Source organism: Aulonocara stuartgranti (assembly GCF_965226115.1).
Source record: "Aulonocara stuartgranti genome assembly, chromosome: 23".
NCBI classification, from domain to species: domain Eukaryota; kingdom Metazoa; phylum Chordata; class Actinopteri; order Cichliformes; family Cichlidae; genus Aulonocara; species Aulonocara stuartgranti.
Window position 1 is genome coordinate 19,562,489 of NC_138958.1, and position 22,882 is coordinate 19,585,370.

Genomic DNA, 22,882 nt, shown 5'->3' on the forward strand with positions numbered 1-22,882 from the left:
TGTTTTGCCATCACACATAAAAATAATGAGACAGGCAGGCCACCTTAGATTTAAACTGCACCCTTCAAATGCACACAAATGTGGAGAAATTGAGTTTGTTTTTGGTTTTTTTGTTTACTTAAATGCAGAAATGGTAACACATGCAAATGATGTGACTCAGAATGACTCAAACGCCCACACACTCACCCAGAGGGATGATGTCAAGAGGGAGCGCTTGTTTAACTCCTTGATATCGTTTTATATCTGTAGTAATACACCACAGCTGAAGGTAAAATCTAAGTGTCTAAATCAGGTGCTCGTCTGTGGACCGAAAAGAAAAGGGCATCTGGAACCGTTGTTTTATATTTGGTAAAACAAGTCCAGGTCACAACACCCACCAGTCTCTCTGGACAAAATGGTCCCTATAGGTTTGAAATACGATGGCTAGAAGTCAAAGTCTATGAGATAAGTGTGAGATATCCTAATCCTCAAGAGAAGTCTAAGCTAAAATGCCCATAAAACCAGTAACCAGTTCAAGATACCCATAAAACTGTCTTGGTATAATGACAAAACCTAAACGAGTCGCACATGACTAAAACAAGATGGCAACAAGTCCAAGTAAAAACATAATTTCTGCAGAAATGGCCAGGACGGTTTTCCAACACTCTATTTTTCGGTCTTGTTGTTTGTCCTCCCTCTCGTCTCTTTTCCGTCTCTGTTAATCGCTGCAATTATCGTCCTGATTGGAGCTCACTGGGAAAACTCAGCAGGGACGTATGTGTGTTTTTACTGTCTGCGTGTATGTGTGTGTGCATGCGCGTGTAATTCAATTCGCTGCAGATTAAACTGAAGGAGGGAGAGAGCGAAGGAAGGAGGGAGGGATAGAGTGACTGAAGGTTATGAAGGAAGAATAATATTCTCCACATGTACTGCTGGTGTGCGTGTGTGTGTTCATACTGTGTGTGTGTGCGGGCGGAGGATTGTGTCGTTTTGACAGCTGCTGCACCGGAGATTTCCTCCGGGCAGCGAGGACACAAACACACGCTCACACACGCACACACTTTCTCTCTCTTCTCGCTCAGCCCTCCTCCTCCTTGTTGGAGTCTGCTGCGCTAGAAAACACACACACACACACCTCCAGGGCAAAGCTCGCATCCTGTTTGCCGATGCGTGGCGGCGAGCGGCTTCGTTTGACAGACGCCTGCACACGCACATTACACACTCACACAAACACCCTGACACACATAAAAACATTAACACGCACACACCGTCTGGCTGCTAAGCGGTGGAGGCTGTTACGGTGGCGTCAGCAGCTCAGCGCTGCATTTTCATCCAGCTCTACCTGCTTCTGATTTGATTAAAAGTACAGAATATATTTGTGTATATTTAGGTTTGTTTCTGCTTGAATACCACAGAAAATACTTTTCATCACTGGAAAAAGATCAAGAAAATGTCCTCATTTATTAAAGTGACCAGTTAATTTTAATGTAAATATATTAGGACCATTATCAAATTGCTTCTGCCAATATTGTGAATGTTTAGTGTTTGTTGGTCTTGGTTTTGTTTTTCATTAATCTGGCAGTTCTGCCAAAGAGCTCCTGAGCGATGAACACTTGTTGAACTCACAGCCTTGAACCTTAATGTCGAAATAATTAACTCTTTGCAGGACCCAGTATCCTCTGGTTGGCTGATAGTTGTGTAGTGTGGTGCAGTAGTAGTAATTGCATTGTTAGTTTTGATCTGATTTCCCAGTTTGCTGCTATATCCAGTTTACTCTGCCGATACAAAAGAGAGAAGTCATCTTGATTTTTCGCCAAATCATCCAATTCTGACCTCCTTGTTGTTTGCATGATGGACAGGCTGATAGATGTGGTCAGGCAGGAGTCTCCATGGACTGTGATGTTTAAAGATGACACTGTGATCTGTAGTCAGAGTAGACATTAGAAGTAGTGAAAGTTGATGAGTTTAAATTCCTGGGGGTCAACCATCCAAAATAAAAGACGGTGCATAAGAGAGCTGAAGAAGAGAGTGCAGGGAGGGTGGAGTGGGTGGAGACAGGTGTGCAGAGGGATTTGTGACAGGACAGCAGCAAGACTGAAATGGAATGTTTACAAGATGGTAGTAAGAATTGCTGTGATGTATGGTTTGGAGATGATGGCACTGGTGAAAAGACAGGAGGCTGAGCTGAAGATGTTTAGATTTTAATTGACAAGATTAGAGACTGGACAAGATTAGAAATGAGTACATCTGCGGTTGAGCTGCTGAGGTTGAGCATTCTGGAGACAGAGAAGCAAGGCTGAGATGGTTTGGACATGTCCAGAGGAGGGATAGTGGATAGAGCAAAGGATGGAGATGGAGCTGCCAGGCAGGAAGAAAAGAGGAAAAACTCAGAGAAGATTCATGGATGTAGTGAAAGAGGACAGAGGCAGAAGATTGGTGCAACAAAAGAAGAGGCTAGAGGAAGACTGTGATGGAGGCAGATGATCCCTTAGGAGCAGTCTAAAGATGAAGAAGAAGAAAATATCCAGCTGATTGGATCTGACTGTGCTTATGTTAAACAGCATGTGTTGCGGAGTCATTTCTTGGCACATATTGGGCCCCTTACTGGTGGGGCATTGTTTAAACACCATTAATCCAAAAGATCAGCTTTGTGGTGGAATGGGAAATTTCCATCATGGGTGTGGAGTTGAAAAATCTGCAGTAACTGTTTAATGCTATCATGTCAACATGGACCAAAATCTCTGAGGAATGTTTCCAGCACCTTGTTGAATCTGTGCCATGGTCAATTAAGGCATCTGGATGCAAATTGGGGTCCAATCCAGTGAACTGGGTAATTAATTAGCTGGTGGGTGTGTAGAAGATTCAAAAAGTACACCAAAAATGCCAGATGTTGCATGTTCTTTTAGCAAAATGATTACAGTATAGTAAGCCAAATAAGCTAAAGTTGGTAGATGGTAGTATGTACAACCAGTCTAAAACAAGCTTAAAAGACATCAAAGACTTCAAAAGTAGGTCAAAATCCAATTCCAAGATAAAATCCACAACCAACCCCAAAATACATCTCAAATACATCTTGAGCCAAAGACCAAATCCACTGCCGTCTAAAGCCTGGTCCAAAGTCATAATCAGAATCAGTCCAAAACTAAACTCAATTATTTTTTTCGAAAATTAGTCCAGACCGTGTCTAAAACCAGTTTAAAACCAGTTCCAAGATCAAATTTGCAGCCAGTCCACTACACACTCTGGAACAATTCCAAAACAACTGCAAATCTATTCTAAACCCAGAAACCAGTCCAAGGTCGAAATCACAATTTGTTTAAAATCAGTCCAATACTGTCAGTGTTGGGAAGGTTACTTTTAAAATGTATTCCACTACAGATTACAGAATACATGCCCCAAAATGTATTCTGTAACGTATTCCGTTACGTTACTCAATGAGAGTAACGTATTCTGAATACTTTGGATTACTTAATATATTATCATTCTTTTTACAACTACATGAATGTACTATTGCTGTGTGATTTATTACTATTACTGAAGGTCTGAACCATGGTAAAGGGACCTCTGGCTAATACGTCGGTTCCGTGTTGGGCTTGTAGCCAAAAAATGCAGTCGAGTCTTAATAGCTTACTTACAACTGGGCTCGTCAGGCACTCTTCTTGGCTGCAGTGGTTATTATTATATTTACATGCTTCCAGCTCCCGTTTCTGCTCGATGACAACTCGTAGTTTTCCACACGCCTTTTTCTCCCTCCTCGCGCTCACAGACACATAACAGGTATGGCAGTCCATTCTCCCTGCAACATGGACTACACTGCCCATGAAGCTACATTCTTTAGGGCTATGCCTGTAGCATTCTGCCTATTAGCTTAGCACAACAACAACAACAAAAAGGCGCTCTCTCACCCAGGAAACACACAGTCGCAGAGAGAACGCGCGTCACCCTGTAACCATGGCAACCGTAACGCTGCCGCCTGGAACAACAGAACGTAGCTGTCAAACAAAACCCAAACAGTCCTGACCCGCGACAATATGAAACAGGAAAATACCGCCGTGTAATCCATTTATTTCAACAAAGTAACTGTATTCTGAATACCACCTTTTTAAACGGTAACTGTAACGGAATACAGTTACTCATATTTTGTATTTTAAATACGTAACAGCAGTTCATGTATTCCGTTACTCCCCAACACTGAATACTGTACATGTTCGAAAGTCTAAAAGTAGTAAAATAAGCTCAAAACCAGTTCCAATATTTAGTCCAAAACCAGATGAAAACCAAGTTAAAATCTATACAACAGTGGTCCAAAAAACCTTGTAAATACCACCTTAAAACTAATAACATATTAACCAAATGTGAAGCCAAAACCCTGAGCTCCAAAAATTATCTAATTTTATGAGATGATGTGAAAAAATTCACACAGGAGCTGCAGCAAGTTCTCCAAGTCCAAAAAGTTGTGCAGAGAACTGATCATCAAGAACACATGAGGACCTAAAATGACACCACGTGGAACCCCACACAAGAAAAAAGACGTTACTAATCCTGCTAAAGCTTTTCTTTGTTGTGCGTTAGAGTCAAAGTGTGATCCTGAGTGGCAACAACGCACAACAACACGCCTGAGGAAACAAGATAAAGAGGAAACACATGAAGGGGAACAGTAGGGAGAGGGGCGAGAGAGGCATGCCAACAGCGAGGAGAGGGAGAGAGAATCCTAATTTGTTCCTCCTTTGCTCTGTCTTTTACTTTAAGACAAACCATCACTCCCTCCTCCTCTTCCTCCTTCTCCTCCTCCATCTCCTCCTGAGCTTTCTGTCATCAGCCTCAGGCTTCACACACATACTCACAAAGGAAAACACACACACACACAAATCACACGAAAACAGAGTCGCGGGAGCAGAGGTGGTGACAGTGCTATTTTCAACCGAGCCTGAAAAAGTAGGGCTGTGCATGTGTGCTTTCGAGGGGGGGGGGGATGTGGCAATGACAGATGTAGAAAGACAGTGAGCACATGTTTTTGTGTGTGTTTAATTGTTTTGTGGGTATAAAAAAAAAACTCAAGCACATGTTAATCACTTTAAATGTCACCTTTTTTTCCTCCAAACACACACACAGGTCGCTCTGTCAGACTCATCTCGCTCGCCCAGTCATCGACCTCCTTCCCCACAACACACCCACAACGCCCGTCCCGTCCCTCCAGAGGTGCGCCGGCTCATTGTGAACAAAAACGCCGGAGAGACGCTGCTACAGCGAGCCGCCCGGCTGGGATACGAGGTAATAAAATGCAGACACACACACACGCACAGGTGTGCGGAGAGGTGGGTAACAGTTTTAAATTAGGCAGTCACAACTGTTGGTTGTACGTGCAAATTTGATTGACTTTAGTTCAGTTTGTAACATTTTAGTCCATTTATTTATCGGGGCCATTTTTGGCTAGTTTCCCTCGAGGACAATGTAGTCCATTTTCCCCTTGAGAGCTATTTTAGTCCAGTTTCCCTCCATCAGTGTGCACGTGTGCATGTGGTAAGTAAACTGCATGTTGTGTGTCTTGCAGTGTAAAAAGCACGTAAAGGATAGTTAAGAGTAAAGAGGTACAACTGGTGCCTTTACCATCTTAGTCCAGTTTTCCTCTTTGAGCGGGGTTTTGGCAGAGGTTGAAGCAAAAACTGAAGTTTGATGAAACCATTGAACAACACTTCTGGTCAGCATTGATTCTGGCAACCCATCAGGCAACTCTGGAGAATTTGTTTCCTGTTCACGTGTAGTTTCCTGTTTATGTGGAGGGGGTGGAGTGCTGCTGTCCTCAGCTGTGGATATGGTTGGAAAGGAATAATTTGAGGATCCCCTGAAACCCACTGACACGTCATCCACAGAGGAAGCAGTCTGGGGAGGATGACTCACACATTTCTGTCGTTAAAATCTCTGAAGTAATTCAACAGCTGTTTATTGGACTGACTGGGGTAGGGGTTTCTCTTCTTAAGAAAGGCAACCGGAGGATGTTCTCCTTCAGCAGGATCCCACTCCTCAGTTTCTCTGAGAAGGTCAACATCAGGGCATACTCAAGGTGAGATTTCACCTATTGGTCAATCCTCAACTTTAGGTGGAAAGATGCAGTTTTCATCCTCGTTGTGGACTTGGAGAAGCTATTCAGCCATGTGCCTTGAGGTATCCCGTGGGGAGGGATTCAAGGGTATGTGGTATCGGGCTTGTTGTCACAGGATATTTGGGTCCTGTACAGCCGCAGTGGTTGGTGGTCTTAGACTTTTGTCTCTGCTTTTGCAGATTGTGTGGTTTTGTTGGATTTACTGAGCCTTGACCTCTAGCTCACACTGAGGTGGTGTGCAGCCAAGTGCGAAGTGGCTGGAACGATAATTAGCACATTCAATTCTGAGGTTCTCAGCTGGAAAAGGATGAAGCCCACTCCAGGATGACAGCAAGTTTCACATGAAGTAAAGCTGTTCAGAAGTTCATAATTGAGGGAAGATTCGAGCAAGACATTGACAGACAGATTGGTGAAGATGCTGTAGATTTACTGGTTGATTTGCCCTCAAACATAAACATGAGCTGTGAGTAGTGACCACAAGAAAGCTTATCACAGCCAGCTGTAGATGCCTCCTTGGTGAGATGTTCAACTGGTAGGAGACCCAGGACATGTTGGAGAGATTAAGTCTGTTGCCTTGCTGTCCCTGTTGTCTGAAGAATTGGCATCTTTGCTTAAACTGCTGCCTCTCTTACATGAAAATCTGAGTCCAGTTTTCCTCTCTGACATGTAAGTCTAGTTTTCCAGTCCAGTTATTCTTTGTTATATTTGTATCCAACTGTCTTCAGTGGTTTTTTTAAATGTCATTCTCATCAGTAAATTCAGTTCTGATTATAAACTCTAAGAACAAGAACAAACATCACTGAATTCATGGCTTCTGGATTGTTGCATCAAAATGCTTTAAAAATAAATGTGTTTTTTTTATCTTTGATGTCAGGCTAAAAGAAAATCTTTTCGTTTTTTAGATTTTAGTTTGGCATTATGAACATCAGACATGTACACCGAAATACACTTGGACGTTTTCACACATTCATCCATTCATCCTCCTCCGCTGAGCATTGTTCTGCCTCACTCACTCTTTTTCTTAGCGGAGATCATTAATTCACACACTCCTCTTCTCGCCTTCCTTGAACTTTAATCCCCCGCTTCCAGATGAAAAAGATTAGAGAGAGACTTGCTTCCCATCCTTTCACATCCCCTCTCTCTCTAATTGAATTAGCCCTCGGCTCACCACTCACTCATTCCTCTTTTTCCCTGGTTTGATTCATTTTTCATAAAAATGAAGTCTCACCTTCATCTAAACACAAACTGAAACGCACGTGTGTACCGATCTACAGCAACAATATTTTCAAATTACCGAAGCAATAATTGGATCCGAAAGGAACAGTTAAAAGAGATAAAAATCAGGCACTGGTCTCGTTATTGCAAGTGCAGAAATAGTGAAAAAGTGTGTAAAGAGTCTCAGCTTTTCTTTGCCGCATTTCAGAGCAGCAACAGTTGATCAAGATGACTGCAGTTCATAATCAAAGCAAAAAACTGATGCTTTCATGTTCTGTTCTCAAATGTGAAATTTTGCTGTAAAGTGAATGGGTTTTTCTTTTCTTTTCTTTTTTTTTGCTGATTGTACAAAAAATGGAAAGGCTCCTCTGTGTTCTTGAATGATAATTGGAAATGAAAATACTCATCAGATGCAGAACCATTTTAAAACACTGCATGACCAAGAAAAAAAAAATCAGACAGTGTAATATTATATTGGACCATGTTTAGCTTTGATGACAACACAAGTGCATCATGGCATCGTTTCAATAAGCTTCTGTCCAGTTTTGCATAATTTTTCACCAGGATTGTGAACACATGAACAGATGATGAGTAAGACTGTTGTATAAAGACTTCTACAGCACATCCCAAAGATTCTCAGTAGGGTGAAGGACTGAACTCTGTGCCGGCCAAATCATGTGTAAAAAAATAAATAAAATATAAAATGATGTCACATGCTCCCTGAAACACTCAGTGTGAGCCCGATGAATCCTGCCATTGTTTTCTGGGAAGATGCCCGCGCCATCAGGGGAAAAAACTGTTGATTATTCAGTCCGATAGTCAGCTGACGTCATTTTTTGTGCACATAATATCACTGAACCTCGACCTGACCAACTGATGCAACAGATAATATTGTTGCCCACTTAGATTTGTAAATTAGGCAACAGGCGTGATGGGTGCTTCACTTCATCCACCTCTCGTCGTACCTTTATGCACCCATACCTCTGAACAGGCTAAATGTGAACTCATCAAACGCCATGACATTTTCCATTGCTTGAGAGTCCGGTCTATGTATGTTCCCTAGCAAACTAAAGCCTTTTTTTCTGATTAACCTCATGATAATTGGTTTTCTTAAAGTTATCTACAGTGTATCAGACAGTGTAATATTATATTGGACCATATTTAGCTTTGGTCCCGTTCCCTTGACTTCTTGGTTTTCCTTCACCATCAGAATGCCAAGAAAACCAGCCAACTACCAAAATTACCTCTAAATGATGCTGAACTGATGATTAATGAAGGTTTTTATTTTTATTGTTGTTTTTAATAATTTTAACATTAAACATCTGATTCAGAAAAGTCTGATAAAAATATCCACCTGCTAGTAAATATATGTTGTAAACTATTGTTGGAAGCAGGCTGATATTACTGTCCCGCTTTCCTGGCTGTCATCTCAGGTAACATCAACTTGAATTTGTGACATTGTGTTACAAACATCACAGCACTTTTTTTTTTTTGTTGTTATTTCACTCAAATTCACTCAATGGGCTTGAAAATTAGTTTGGGATTTTTGTTTTGTTTTGGGGGGTTTTCAGGGTCACACACACACATTCACATGGTGTGAATATTTCATGCTCTGTGTGACGGCTCCTGTCAGGGCTCACAGGTGTCGCCTAGCTTCTCGCTCGCTCTCTCTCTCTCATTGAGGTGCAGCAGTGAAGCTAATGAGCTCAGTTTGCATATGAAGCCATCATCCATCATCGCATACACACACACATTAACACACAGGTTTCCGTGCACACGTATAGAAGAACAGAAACAGTGAGGCTTTAATTATATTCTTAAGGTGGAACTGCTCTTTACTTGTAACATGATGTTTCCATGTTGGTATGTTCTCCATATAGTGTGGAATAATAAAGCCCTGTGAAACAAAAGTGTGTCTTTAAGGGCTACTATATATTTTTTAGAGCTAAGGACAATTTGATTGAGGTGGTTGGTTTTATTGTTTGTATAGATGACTGTATCATCTACATAGAGACAACTAAATATTACCACATTAACCCAACAAAACATTGTTTATCTGATCACTTTTTTGTGTGTTTGTGGTGATATATATTTAGTCCTGTGCAATTCTTGCAGAAGGTCAAGTGGGATGTGTAAGGGGGGGGAGTCAGCATGAGTAAAGAGTGGAAATGATATTCACAATAAGTCAATTTTATATGTATTTTATTAGTAAACTCTTTTCTTTATTTTGGAAATAATATTAGGCATTCTGTTGTTTCTAGGTCATTTTTTTCTCTCCTGGATTTCAGTAACTTCTTGTGGTCATTTGCTGATTGGTTCCAGCAACAGTGCACGATGTTTGTGGATTGATAACATATGGTGCAGCTAACAGAATTAATATTCCCATGATGAATTGAAGTCACATTCAGGGAAGATGGAAATGAATGTTGAGACATTTCTACATTTGTTGTACAATTTGTAGTTATCATTTGCACTGTTAACTTGGGGACATCTTTTAAAGACAGTAAATTTTTCTGGTGGCACTGGTTGGTAAATGTAGCCAAAAATCACCTCTTTCTAAAACCAGAGTTGCTACTGGTGGCCACGTTTGGCTAAGTCACACAGACCTAGAAAACAGCCAGAAACCCACTGGTCACTAAGAGAAAATCTGTATTTCCTGAATGGTTGGCAAGTACTTACTGGCAGTAGCTAGGTAAAATTAGTCATAAGGTGGTATTTGATGCTGAACTAAAAAGCTCTTTGAAATTGCTTTGTTCACTGGCAGATTGCTGCAGTCTGCAAATACTTACCAGCTACTTGCCAAATAATAGTGAGACCTGATAAAGTGCAAAGCAAAACAGAAATGGCAAACATTCACCTTCAAGGTAAGGTTGAGCCTTACAACTGCAACCAGCACAATTTAAAAAGTACAACCTTTACTTTGAAGGTGACTAGTCCCCTTTTATGGTTTGTATCAAACTTTGTGTCTTTGTAGACAAATCACCATTTTCCATGCAAACTGCAGAGGACTATGGCAGTCTACTAGAAAGTTTTTGATGCAGCATCCTTTTTAGAACAAATTCCATGTGGTGACTACCATCGGCCCTGAGCAACCACACAACAACTGGCAAGAAAATACACTTTTTTCCCCCTTGTGACCTGTGGTTTCCAGGGTATCATAGGGGATGTATTCACAGAGGTCTCAAGGCTTGTGTGACTGCAGCCTGACACAACATCTTGCGTGTATAGCCAAAATTGTGCACACTGGACTATTGCAGAAGGATTACAACATTAGAATGAATGCAAGATGAAAAGTTGTTCATATTCTGTGATGGGTTTGTGACAGGAGGGAAAATTTACTGTGGTCTCAATTTGTTTCCACATTTGCAGGAGGTGGTCTTGTATTGTCTCGAGCGGCGAATCTGTGATGTCAACCATAGAGACAATGCTGGGTACTGTGCCCTACATGAGGCCTGTGCCCGTGGCTGGCTGGGCATTGTACGCCACTTGGTGGAGCATGGAGCCAATGTCAACTGCAGTGCTCAAGATGGAACCAGGTACCTTGCATCAAAGGAGATTTCTGCATTTGTTAGATTAAAATATAAAATTAAAGTGTAATATGAGTTCTTGCACAGGTTTCCTGGATGTTTGAATCCTATCCACTATCGGTAATTCATGAAAGATGTGTAAATGGGGACAAAGCTGAAACTGAGGTCATGAAAAATCAGATGGACTTGCAGCAAACGTAAATGTTTTGCAGGCTTAATCACATTTGAACCAAATTTTAGAAATGAATAACCTTTATAAATTTAGAAATTGCTTTTATTGTTTGTCCATGTGAATACAGAGTCAGAAGTGTTTTAGATGCCTTATTATGTTTGAGCTAGTCCAAGAACTCAAATCCAGTCCAGATTCACATCTTATTATCTACCTTATCTAAATTAAATAAGGTTATGTGAATATAATGGGTTATGTGTCTTCTTCCAGTGAGCACATTAATATTAGAAACTGTTAAGCACAAAATAAAGTAATTTAAAGTCAGGTAGCAACAGCTGCTGCTGAAACAGATTTTAAAAAGTCCTTCAAGTGATGAGGACAGATTCAGTCTCTCTTTCTTCTTTTCTCATCAGGCCACTTCATGACGCTGTGGAAAACGACCACGTGGAGGTGGTGCGCTTCCTGTTGGCCTGTGGCGCTGACCCTACTCTGACCTCCTACTCAGGACGAGCACCAATCAACATGACCCACAGCGCTGCCATGGAAACCTTTCTGGAGGGTAGGACAATAAGGAGAAGGAAGAACATTTGTGTGTGCTGTCTGTTAACTGTTGCTGTTTTTTTACACATAAATCAAGTGCTGCTGATGATAATGTTTTGACATCTGTCACTTTCTTATCTGGTCAGATGGACTTAAGTTTTCAGAGCCATTAATTGACTAAAAGTTTTAGGTGGCAGTGACAGTTTCAGGTCTTGCATACTCTGCCAGTTATGAATATGGAGCATCACTACACAGACGTTTTCACATGCTCAGGTCTGGACTCTAGCTGAGTTCGTGTCCAAGATTGTGATGAATTTTTTCGTAAAGCCAGGCAGTATTCTTCAGTTTGTTTTTGTCTTAAAATGTACACCTAAACCCTGAGATCGTTTGTCCTCCTGAAAAGGTTTTCAGGATCGCTCTGTATATTTCTAAATTCATCTTTTCTCAGCCCCGGTCACCAAAAACCATTCCTTCAGCACGATGCTACCACCACCATGCTTCACTGTAGGGATGTAGTTATTAGTAAGAAATAGCTTCATCTTGCTCCACCAGTGCTTTTCCTGTAAGGTTCCCTATAAACGATTATCAAGTCAGAATTTCTTTGCTGAGAGACATAACAGAGCCACAGAGTGGTGTCCTGAAACAGGAACTACTGTAGATGAATCGATAAGGTGCACTCAGAACACCATATATGTTGTCTTTCCTTGCTTTTTTCTGGTCACAGTCAAGAATCTACATTTCTGAAAGGCTTGCCTTTTTGAAGGGACCTCATGAAGCAGTCAGGCTGCCAGCTGTCAACACTCAGATCCACAAAACAGGATAAAACCACCGACTGTCCCACTTGCTCCCATTTTCTGTCCTGATGCGCTTCGCTGTGTTTACAAAAGTCATTAAAATTTACACATAAAAAGTCCTTTGTCCTCCGAAGAAAAATGAACAAAAGAAAGTGGAAAAAACAAAGAATTAAACATATCGTGAGAGCGAGAAAAACAGTGGAGTAAACAAGGAGGAAACAGAAAGGAAAGCGATGCAGCCTGAGTGTGTGTGTTTCTGTGTGTTAGTGTGTGCGCTCGCCAGCCTGTCTGATTACCATTCCCTGCCTCTATTTGTTCTCTCTCTCCATCTCCCTTTTTTCCCTCTCTCTCTCTCCAGAGGGGTTTAATGAGGCTTGGCTACTGAATCCCAGAACAGCTTACTGCTACACACACAGACACACACACACACACACTCCTGCCAGCATCCGTCTACTCAGCGCCAAGCGCCGCGGCGACGAGCCGGCACCGTCTGAACACAAACACTCATCTTCTTCTTCCCATCTTTCACTGTGGGTCTGTGTGTGCGAGTCTGTGTGTGCGTGTCTATGCGTGTGCGTCTGTGTGTGGCTCTATTGTTTTCATCTCGCTGCCTTCATCCTCTCTGATTGGTCGGCTCTTTGATCAGCCACAAAAGCCACTGACTCTGCCGTTCTCTCCCTGCAGACTATCTCTCTGACCTCCATGGAAGGTCGGAGGGCGATCCGGGAATCTACTGGGAATTTTACGGCAGCTCAGTCTGCGGTTAGTTTACACACAAACACACACACACACGTGCACACACATACACACCAATGACATCGTCAGAGGAGAAAGGCAGGAAGGCTGGGAAAGATAAATAATTTAGGATTAAAGGAATTGCATGGCCTGCAGCTGAAGACAAAAGTTAGATGAAAAGAAATGCAGTTGAACTTTTGTTAAAAAAAAAAAAAAAAATCCAGGGACTCAGAAAAAATCAGGACAAAAGGAAGCTTTGATAAACCAGCCGGGACTAAAAGAACCACAGCAAACTCAATTACAGCTGATGGAACTACAACAAAACCGGTTAGAGCTAACCTCTAACCTCTAAACCAGTTAAGAGTAAAGGCACTGCCATGAATTTAATTAGGAATATATAATTACCCCTAACCCTTTTTTTTTTTTTTTTTTTTTTTTTAATAAATAGGACAGGGGGAATGAATGAGAGAAAGAGGGGGAGAGAAAGAAAGAAAACCAAAGGGGAGAAGAGACGGTGAGAAGGGGGGGGAAGAGAGAAAAAAAAAAAGAACTCCTGGGTCACCTGTATGGAGAAAAAAAAACAAACAAACAAAGAAAACAAACAGAGGAGACAGCAAACAACAAAGAGCAACATAATAATAGAGAAAACAAAGCACCATCACAATAATCTAGCTAGTCATAGATATCAATATTTACTAAATAATAAACGATATTGTGCAGCACGCAAGATAGACAGCGCACAGTGTGCTTTGAGGCAGCAGCCAAGAAAGCTTTAGTCCGCGTCTGTGAATACCCATGTGTGCATACCTGTGTGGATCAGCATGCTTGCATTCCAAAGGTTTCTCCATGTAATGAAGAAGAACTACCATTACACCACTCATAACTACTAAACCTGTGTGTAATGATTCCAACTCTAAGACACTGGTACTGAAAACATTTGCATTTATCGATATTTCAGTTAACAGTTAAATGAGAATTAAGTGTAAATACAAGAGCAGCTCGTTGTCCAGTAACAATTGAACTGAAGTTTAGGATAGGACTAAGAAATTTAAACTGAAGGTTTGGGGCTCGAGAATTAATGGTCTTTGGAAAGTTACAATTAAAGAATTAAGACCACATGGTAGTGAGCAGTAGACAGCTGTTTGCCATCACGTCAGCATCAACCATGGAAATCACAGGTGACCAAGTCAAACTGCTAGCTCCCAGAGTATTTACAAGGAGGCCATTGGTGTTAAAGCAACTCACAATAGGGAAAGAAAGCCAGACTAAAACTGGGACTAGTGCAGAAAAGGACCTTCGATGATGATTTTTATGTGTTGTTGTGGACTCTTGTTTGTGCAGAGCCATCCAGTGAAGAAGGTGTATATAATATCCTTGCTGATCCACCGGGACCAGAGGAGGAGGAAGAAGATGAAGAAGAGGAGGAGGAGGAGGAGCAACGTGCTAGGAGGGAAGTGTTTGAGTTTGAACTCTCCGACCGACCGTTGCTTCCCTGCTACAACATCCAGGTGTCACTTTCCCAAGGGTAAGTCCAAAATACCCACCGTCCTTATGTCCCTCTTAGAAGCTTACATAACCAGAACGTAAAGGTCAAAAACAGGAGCAAGTATGCTCAGAATATCAACTTAAGAATCTAATAATGAGGACAGATTTAATAGAGCAAGAGTTTAGGTAGCTTTTTCCACCAGCACAGTATACTTGTCCATGCAGAGCCAGCTCTGGCTTGATGCCTTTGACATCAACCTGCATTTTGACAGCTCTGAGAAACAAACATTACATATAAAGGTGGGAAAATATCCATGTGAACAAGGAACTGCGGGTTGCAGCTGTGTGCCTTTTGTGGTGTCATGCTCATGCCAGCTTTTTGGTGCTGGCACCAGATCTTGTTGGTGGAAATGAAATAAATGTTTCCTTATTGGGCACCTGCAGCTCATTGTTGGAAAAGAGGTAAATGACATGAAAGACTAAAGCTTGTTAGAACAATGCGAGGTGGATATAGAGGATAAAACCTGATGGGCCTAAAAGATGGAGAAAAGGGACAAATGTCAAATTTTGTTGTCGTAAAAGATCTTGGACTCAAGGATGTAGATTAAACACATCGGAATAGCGGAAACAGAAACTTGGATCGACTGTATTAGAATTAACAGGCATTAGAATGGGATTAGGATTAGTGGTGCTCCTGATTAACTATTACTGTAGGTACTAGGTGGATAAAATAAATTAGACCTCAATAAACTAGTGTCTGGGACATAAGTTAAAAAAAAAAAAAATTAATTATAATAATATCTATCTATCTATCTATCTATCTATCTATCTATCTATAGATAGATAGATAGATAGATATAGATATAGATATATATATGCTAAATATATATGCATGTGTAACCATGGAGGATGTCTATATAAAATAGCCTAGTCTTTTCTAACTAAAACAACATGTACATTGTAGCCACAGCTGCCCTGGGGCGCACTGACAGAGAATGAAATGCCTAGAAGTACTACAGGACCACTGGGTCAAGGAATTAGAAGTAAAGGAAATAGGATAAACAAAAGGGCCATAAGTGTGTTAGGGTTATGATTAAAAGATCCAGGCCAAGACTAAGAAGGCTGGGATGAGAAGAACCAGGGCTAAATCCAAAAGGACCAAAGGATCTAAGACAAAAGTCAAAGCGAGATGAACGAGAACTTAAAATGTATGCGTTAAACAAACAAGGATCGAACAGGCTTAAACAACATGTACCGTAAGAAACTGAACTAGAACTAAATTCAGGACTGAATGTTAGTGTCATGGGCTAGGTCTGTGACCCAGTGTTTGAGTTCTTATATGTATCTTTTGTATTCATTTGTGCCCTAGTTTAGCTCACCTAGTTAATTTCTAGATTGCTGTTTAGTCTTGTTCCTTAGTTGTTTAAGTCATCTCCCCCTGTACTAAGTCTCCCTGGTTCATGCGTCATGTCTGCGTGGTTATGTTTAGTTCATGTCATGTCTAATCTCCATGTTTCCTGTTTTACTTTGAAAGTCTGTATTCAATGTCAGTGTATTTAGTTTCAATTCTCCTGTCCTGTCGTTAGGTTCATGTGTGTCAGCTGTGCTCCCATGTGTGGCCACTTCCCCTGATCATCCCTCATGTGTATTTAGTCTCTGTGTTTCATATAGTCTGTGTCGCGTCGTCTGTGTTCCCACCCTCCATGTTGTCACAGCCAGTCTTAGTATTCATAGTTATGGTTTCCTGTGTCTTCATAGTTTTTTTTATTGTTTTACTTTCCCAGTTTAGTCATAGTTTAGTTTGTCACTGCCTTTCTGCCTTGTCTGCACTCCTTGTCACCAGCCACAATAACGGCTCGCTTTCAGTTAAGTTTACTCCAGTCTACTCTCGTGTGTTCGCACCTGGGTCCACCACACACACCACCGCACGGTCTGCCTCCGCAGATTGTGACAGAGTTAAAGGACAAAGGACAAAAAAATGACTACAGGAGGTAAAGAAAACAGAAACGTAACTAAGTATATTAGGTAGAAAGCTAAGAGGACTAGGGACAAAAAAAATGTAGGTTAAAGGAACGGGGACTAACCCGTGTATAACCAAAAGGACTAAGACTAAAAGAAACACCAAATATTAGGTTTAAGGACTACATAGTACAGGAGAACTGGGCTTAACAAACTCAAACTAAAGCAGCAAGGTTAAGTAAGTCTAACCTGAGATTAAAAAAAAAAAGACCAAAGACTAATTTATTAATAATATTGGGGCTACAGAACTAGGACAAACACACTGGGACTAAATTAGGGCTACAGGCACTAATTCTAAAAGACCAAGGGCTACAGGAAATAGTGCTAAATGGATGTGACTAAAGAAAGAGGGACTAGCAAATACCCCACCTGTGTACACACTTTGTGTTTCTTATTCACACTCATTTTATCTTCTTCACACTCACACATTCCTCCTCAGTGTTGTTCTAACACGTCTTTTCACACTCGCACACACTCAGACACCAATTAAGGCGGCGGAAAGCAGCTCGGAAAGGAAAGAAGGGAGCAGCGGAGGAGGGAGAATGGATGAAGGGTGGTGCGAGAAGGAGAGAAAAAAGATCCTCGGCGGAGGAGAGGGAGGACAGACGGAGAGGTCGTTAACGAGGATTGCATCGCTGTGGCGACGCAGCTAATTGGCTTCCACTCCGTCTTCCTCCCCTGTCGCTTTTCTCCGCCTCTCTCTTTCTCTTCTTCGCTCACTCTCTTTTTTCCTCTCTGCCGTCTGATGTTGTATTAATGGCTCTTCCTGGATACAAGGCCACCGGGCAGCGACACACATTTCACCGAGCTGTTTAAAATTCAGGCAGCAACTGGCTTTAAAGCAACATGTGGCCTTGTCCATGGCACTGAATGTGTGTGTGTGTGTGTGTGTGTGTGTGTGTGTGTGTGTGTGTGTGTGTGTGTGTGTGTTAATCTGCCCTTGACACGCGCACACATTGACAGACATTGTGAATCAATAACAGCTCCATTGATGTTTTCAGTTGCTACAGCAGAATATATAAAAGAGGAGCTGTCACCTTCTTTTTTCCTCCCACCTTCCTCTTCCCTCTTTGGCATCCGTGGAAGCCAAATTTAAAATTTTGCCTCAGCTGAATATATAATATATAATCTGTCAAGCACCACTGCAGTCATTATACAGCAGCCCAAAGTGTTCAATATTAAATTATGGGCTCGAGCAGCAATGAGTGGGTGAGGGGTTTTATTATGGGCAATGTAGACCTCTTCAAACCTGAAGTCTTATTTTTTCAATGTACACTATGCGGCAGTAGAGAACACTCACTAATATGTCACGACTGGATTGTTGGTTTCACGCGCGGTACTCTCAAGATAGGGCCCTGTGAAACTGCAGTAGAATTCATTTCACTTTTAGTGGTTTCAGTTGTAGTGATTACTGGCCAATCAGGATGCATTGGGAGATTGTGTCAGTGTAAAAAATTGCACAATAGTGACACAGTAAAATTAACTTGCTTACTTGTTAAACACGATACATGTGTTCTTAAAAACTGTTACATGTAGTGGAAGCCTAATGCGGGAGCTGCAAGTTTGACAACTTTTTGTAGTGGCATATTCAAGCCACTTGACCAGATTTTTACCAATAAAACAAAAAATTTTCCTCAAGTTTTGACATGATAGCGTACCATGGAAAAGTATCGAGACACCCCTGAATTGTCTTGATGCATGCTCAATCATTCCGGGTAAGAAAATCCCAATAGGTTGATTTTGTTCATCGGGGCGTAGCGTTTTCAGTGGGAGTGGGGAATGAAATGTTTAACGGCTTATTGTTTATAAGGTTGGGGAAACCTGCAGTCAGCTGAGACTGAAGAGGTCACGTGGATGAGTGACGAAAAGTTTCTCCCACTGAAAACACTTATGTCCAGATGAACAGGATCAACCTTTTGGCACCCCTGAATTCTTATTATTTTGCTCCAAGAGGCCAAAAGCACAGGGACAAAATTAGGGCTACACGCACTAATCTCACTCAAGTTGTTCAAATCATAGGAACCTGTTCAATGTGTTAAAAAAATTAAAATATATATATATATTGACATCGAACTTATCACTCTATGAGCCTTTTAAAACACCATTTGAAATTGATCTGTACATTTCCCCTTCTTGTTTCCTCCAGTCCCAGGAACTGGCTCCTTCTTGCAGATGTCTTGGGTCGCCTTCGGATGACTTCTCGGTCCTTTCGCCGCCTCTTCCCACAGCTCAACGTCCAGTCCATCCCTGAAGACGAGTTCTACCGGCAGGCATCCTTGTCACAGCTCCTGACAGGTCCTGATGAACAGGAGTTGGCCTCCTTCAGGCCAGATGTCAAAGACCCTCTGGAGCTGGTGGAGGCCACACCCGAGCTGGCTGGCATGCTAGGCTCTTCAGTGGAGTTTGTGGATAGTCGCTGGGACTCACTGGAAGCTTCGCCACCACCAACTCCATCTCCACCACATTCACCAAGACCGCTGCAGCGTGTTCCACCACCATTATCCCCAGAGCAACATGGACCAGATGCTGGTCCTAAGGTGGGAAATGTGGTGCTGAGCCAGACTGAGTCCAGGGGTCAGGGATTTAAAAACCTGGGATATTCTACTCCAGCAGAAAAGGCAGAAACTAAACTAAATCCCAGCATATGGGAACCACAAAAGCAAGGAATTAAAATTGCTGTGGGTCCTTCAACCACTAAGCCAAACATGACATTGAATGCTAGCCTGTGGGAACCACAAAGACAGCGTTCTAAGAATCCTCAGGTCATGGGTTCTGCTAATCCGGACTCTAAGATGGACTCAAACCTGTGGGAACAACCGCAGCAAGGCAATAAAACGGTCCAAATCACTTCGGTCAAATCTGATGTGATGGCTGGGACTAGCATGTGGGAACCACAGCGACTACGAAGTCGAAATCCTGGGATTTCTGATGCTAAATTGGACACAGCAGTATTAGAAACACCACGACTTCGGAATAAGAACATTGGGAATTCCACTCCCACTCATTCAAATGGTGCAGTGGATGCTAATGTGTGGAAACGGGAAAATCAAGGAAACATAAGCAACAGGGTTTTGGACTCTACAAACCCAGCTGCTGCAGTTGACTGTAGTGCTTGGGAACCCCAGCGACTGCGAAGTAAGAATGCTGGGATCTCTGGCCCTGCAAAGTCGGATGTCAGGGTGGATGCCACCACATGGGACTGTCAAGGAATAAAGAGAATGGGCAGCAACAGTGGAGCACCAAAAAGAGAGGCTAATCCCTGTGTCACCCAAGGTGAATGCACTAAGAACATAAAGATGGACCCTGCTTGGCAGAGGAACTTGACGAATGTTAGAGTTCATATCAGGGACTTGGGAATGAAAGTTGGCACTGTTCCAAGAGACTTAAAGAAAGAGCCAGGTAAAGTGGTTGGGAAGGGTGCCAGGATCAAAGGGAAGTCATGAAATGACAAAACACCAGGAAATTTGAAGAGACATATCCTGACAGAAATAAACTGAGAAGCATTCCAACATACATGTAAAAACATTGTAAATTAATATCTGGACATTGAAAAGACAGTTAACTCTGTGGCAAGACTGTACCAGTATTAAATGTGTGTTATATGTAAACTGTAAATAGTCTTTGTTTGTTTCGGGGTTTTGTTTGTTTTTTAATTTATGAGCACAGAATTGACGGATCATTTTTTTTCTTTGTAAATGCAGTCTGGTGTAAATACAATGGCATTCCTGTTGACATGCTAAGATTGTTGGTTCACGTCTGGGAAGCTGTTTGTTACCTTTGTGTGTAATTTTGTATTCAGCATCCTGTTGGCTTTTGTCACCAATCTATTACTGTCCAATAAATATGAGGAAAGAAAACAAATGAGTTAACTGTCTGAATTATCCTGAGCAAACTGCAAAGACTTGAGTTTATATACTCATTTTTACAGTCATGTAAAAAATAAAATTTGCACCGGATTTTGTAATCCGGTGCAAATTAGGTACACCTCATGATCCAGTAGCTCGTAGAACCACCGTCAGTAGCAATAACTTGATGCAGTCTTTTTTATGTATAACTTTATTATTCCCTTGTATCTTTGTTGAGCACTACTGGCTCACTTTTCTTTACAGCATTACTTACATTCACTGAGGTTTGTTGGCATTCATTAATTAACAGCTCTATTAAGGTCCTAATTTCAGCATTTCAGTGATGTTGAGGTATGATGTGATTGTAAATTGCAACAGGGGCCATGATAGAAAAACTGCATTATGCTGCTAACTGAACTTCCGCTCTTTGCAAACAACTGCAAAGGGGCATGCTAATGCAAAGCTAACCAAGGACCCAGAGTGATTTTAAAGCTGAGAGAATGCCAACCCAATATCTATAAATATATATGGTGGCCCCTAGATTAGGGCTGCCACAATTAGTCGACTAGTCACAATTATGTCGACTATCAAAATCGTAGACGGCTAATTTAATAGTCGACTCATCGCTTGAAGCTTTGCAAAATCCCAAAAGACGCAGGAATAAGTAGTAGGATTTAAGAGTGTAATAACGGACTGAAACAGAAGATGGCAGCACTGCATGTACAAGGATGCCAGCTGCCGTTAAACCCCAAAGAAGAAGAAGCAGTGTCCGGTATCGTAGCTGTGTCCAAATTCAGGAACCGCATCCTCCTGTGCCCACATTTGTAGGCCAATTATGTTACAGCGACACGACGAAGACTGTCCAAATTCGAAGACTCTGACAAATGCGGCCGACAAATGTGCCCTTCATTTCCCCAGATTTGAAAGATGGGTCGGGTGTATACTTTGCTGCCCAACCTATCCCAGAATTCATAGCACGGCCCTGCTCAGTTTCCAACAATGGCGGATGCTAGTTAGTTTTAATATTATTCTTATTATTCTTTCTCAGTCACAAAATAAATGTTTAACATATTTTCAGGCGAGAATGTAGCTGTGTAAACTTCAAATATCTGCTCAGTTTATCAAGACACCACATATTTTCAAAAGCGTTCAGATGTTTTTGGAGACGTCTGTTACCCACCAGCTCGATAGTTAGCCGGGGTTCAAGGCTCACTAGAGCCGGTGAGAACACCGGACTCCCGGCAAATCGTTTTCAAACCCGCCGCTGTCTTTCGCTACTCAGGTTAAACATGATATAGAAGTCACTTAGATAACTTAAAAATGTTCGTTTTTGTTTTGTTTTTTGTATTTATTTGTTCCTGAGTAAATCGGTTTGGCTGAGATTAAACTTCTAGTTTTTACACAGCTGAATAAACGTCAAGCAGTCAAATGATTATCAGAAATGTGAGATGCTCGAGAACATACTCCGGTGTCCTGTTACATTTTAGATAGCAAGGAGCAGACGGCTGAGTTTATTAAACTCCACCGAAACAGTCTGCAAATTTCATTAAAATGTAATAAATGTATTGTTGCCTGTTATCTGTTGTGTCCCGCCGGCTCTGTTCCTGTGCTACGGCCAGTGTAACTACCGCCCTTCCCCCCTCTCCCCAGCGCAAGCACAAGGCTCGTGTGCGGAGTGAAGCGAAAAAAAGTGTGAGAGAGTGAGAGAAAGAGAGAGAAAAAAACACGCTCACGTTGTTCACTTCAAAGAGTCGACTCTAACGGTGTGTTCACACCGAACGCGATGGATGCGAATAGAGCGTCAGGTTCACATGTAAAGTCAATGGAAAGGCGCGATGACCCGCGTTTGCGGCTCCCGCGAAAATTGGGAAGCAGATTTGCGTCGCTAAAATGCCAAAACGCCTGAAATGTGCGTCAGTGTAGCACGTTTGGAGTGTTTGACTCGCGAAAAAAACCACGCGTGTCAGTTTTTGTGTTGCATTTTGTGCATACGCGCGTTACGCGTCTGTCGTGTTATTCAATTATACGCGGGTCCACTGTACGATTCATAACCACACTTTATTTTCTTGTTCTTGCTCTGCCCCCACATAACATAACATTCTATACAGAAACACACCGGTCTCGCCCTCTAGCTGCCATCAGCCTAACTACACTGACCGGCTGCATTAACATCTACTGTACAATGCAATTACACCACATCTCCCCTTTCTAGAATCAATGGGTAGACTACCATTGACTCACCAGACCTTAGAGGGTTATTCTGCCTCTGTGGCTGGAAGGTCTGGTCCTGCGCTTACCTGTAAGGAATACTATATAATGAAAATCTTAACTCTAATTAACCCGTTAAGTAACACAAATTCTTACATGCTAACTTGTCACACCCCCTGCATTTCCCAACTTCTGAACATGCATATTTGAAAATGACAACCTTTTAGCTTTTACACTTTTACCCATATTGTGCAAACAATACTACG

The 22,882-nt window shown here is 41.8% G+C and overlaps 1 protein-coding gene across 3 annotated transcripts in view; it reads left to right on the forward strand.

Annotated features, from left to right (window-relative positions):
- LOC309700797 (BCL-6 corepressor-like) overlaps positions 1-20,424 on the forward strand; it is an 82,020-nt gene extending 61,596 nt beyond the window's left edge. For all 3 annotated transcript variants that reach the window (XM_082524616.1, XM_082524617.1, XM_082524615.1), the window contains 6 exons: positions 5,092-5,250; positions 10,664-10,830; positions 11,404-11,549; positions 13,009-13,086; positions 14,401-14,584; positions 18,710-20,424. In XM_082524616.1, the coding sequence (XP_082380742.1) occupies positions 5,092-5,250; positions 10,664-10,830; positions 11,404-11,549; positions 13,009-13,086; positions 14,401-14,584; positions 18,710-20,006 (2,031 nt within the window). In that variant the 3' untranslated portion in view covers positions 20,007-20,424. The remainder of the gene's footprint in view (positions 1-5,091; positions 5,251-10,663; positions 10,831-11,403; positions 11,550-13,008; positions 13,087-14,400; positions 14,585-18,709) is intronic.
- Positions 20,425-22,882: the final 2,458 nt, after the last annotated feature.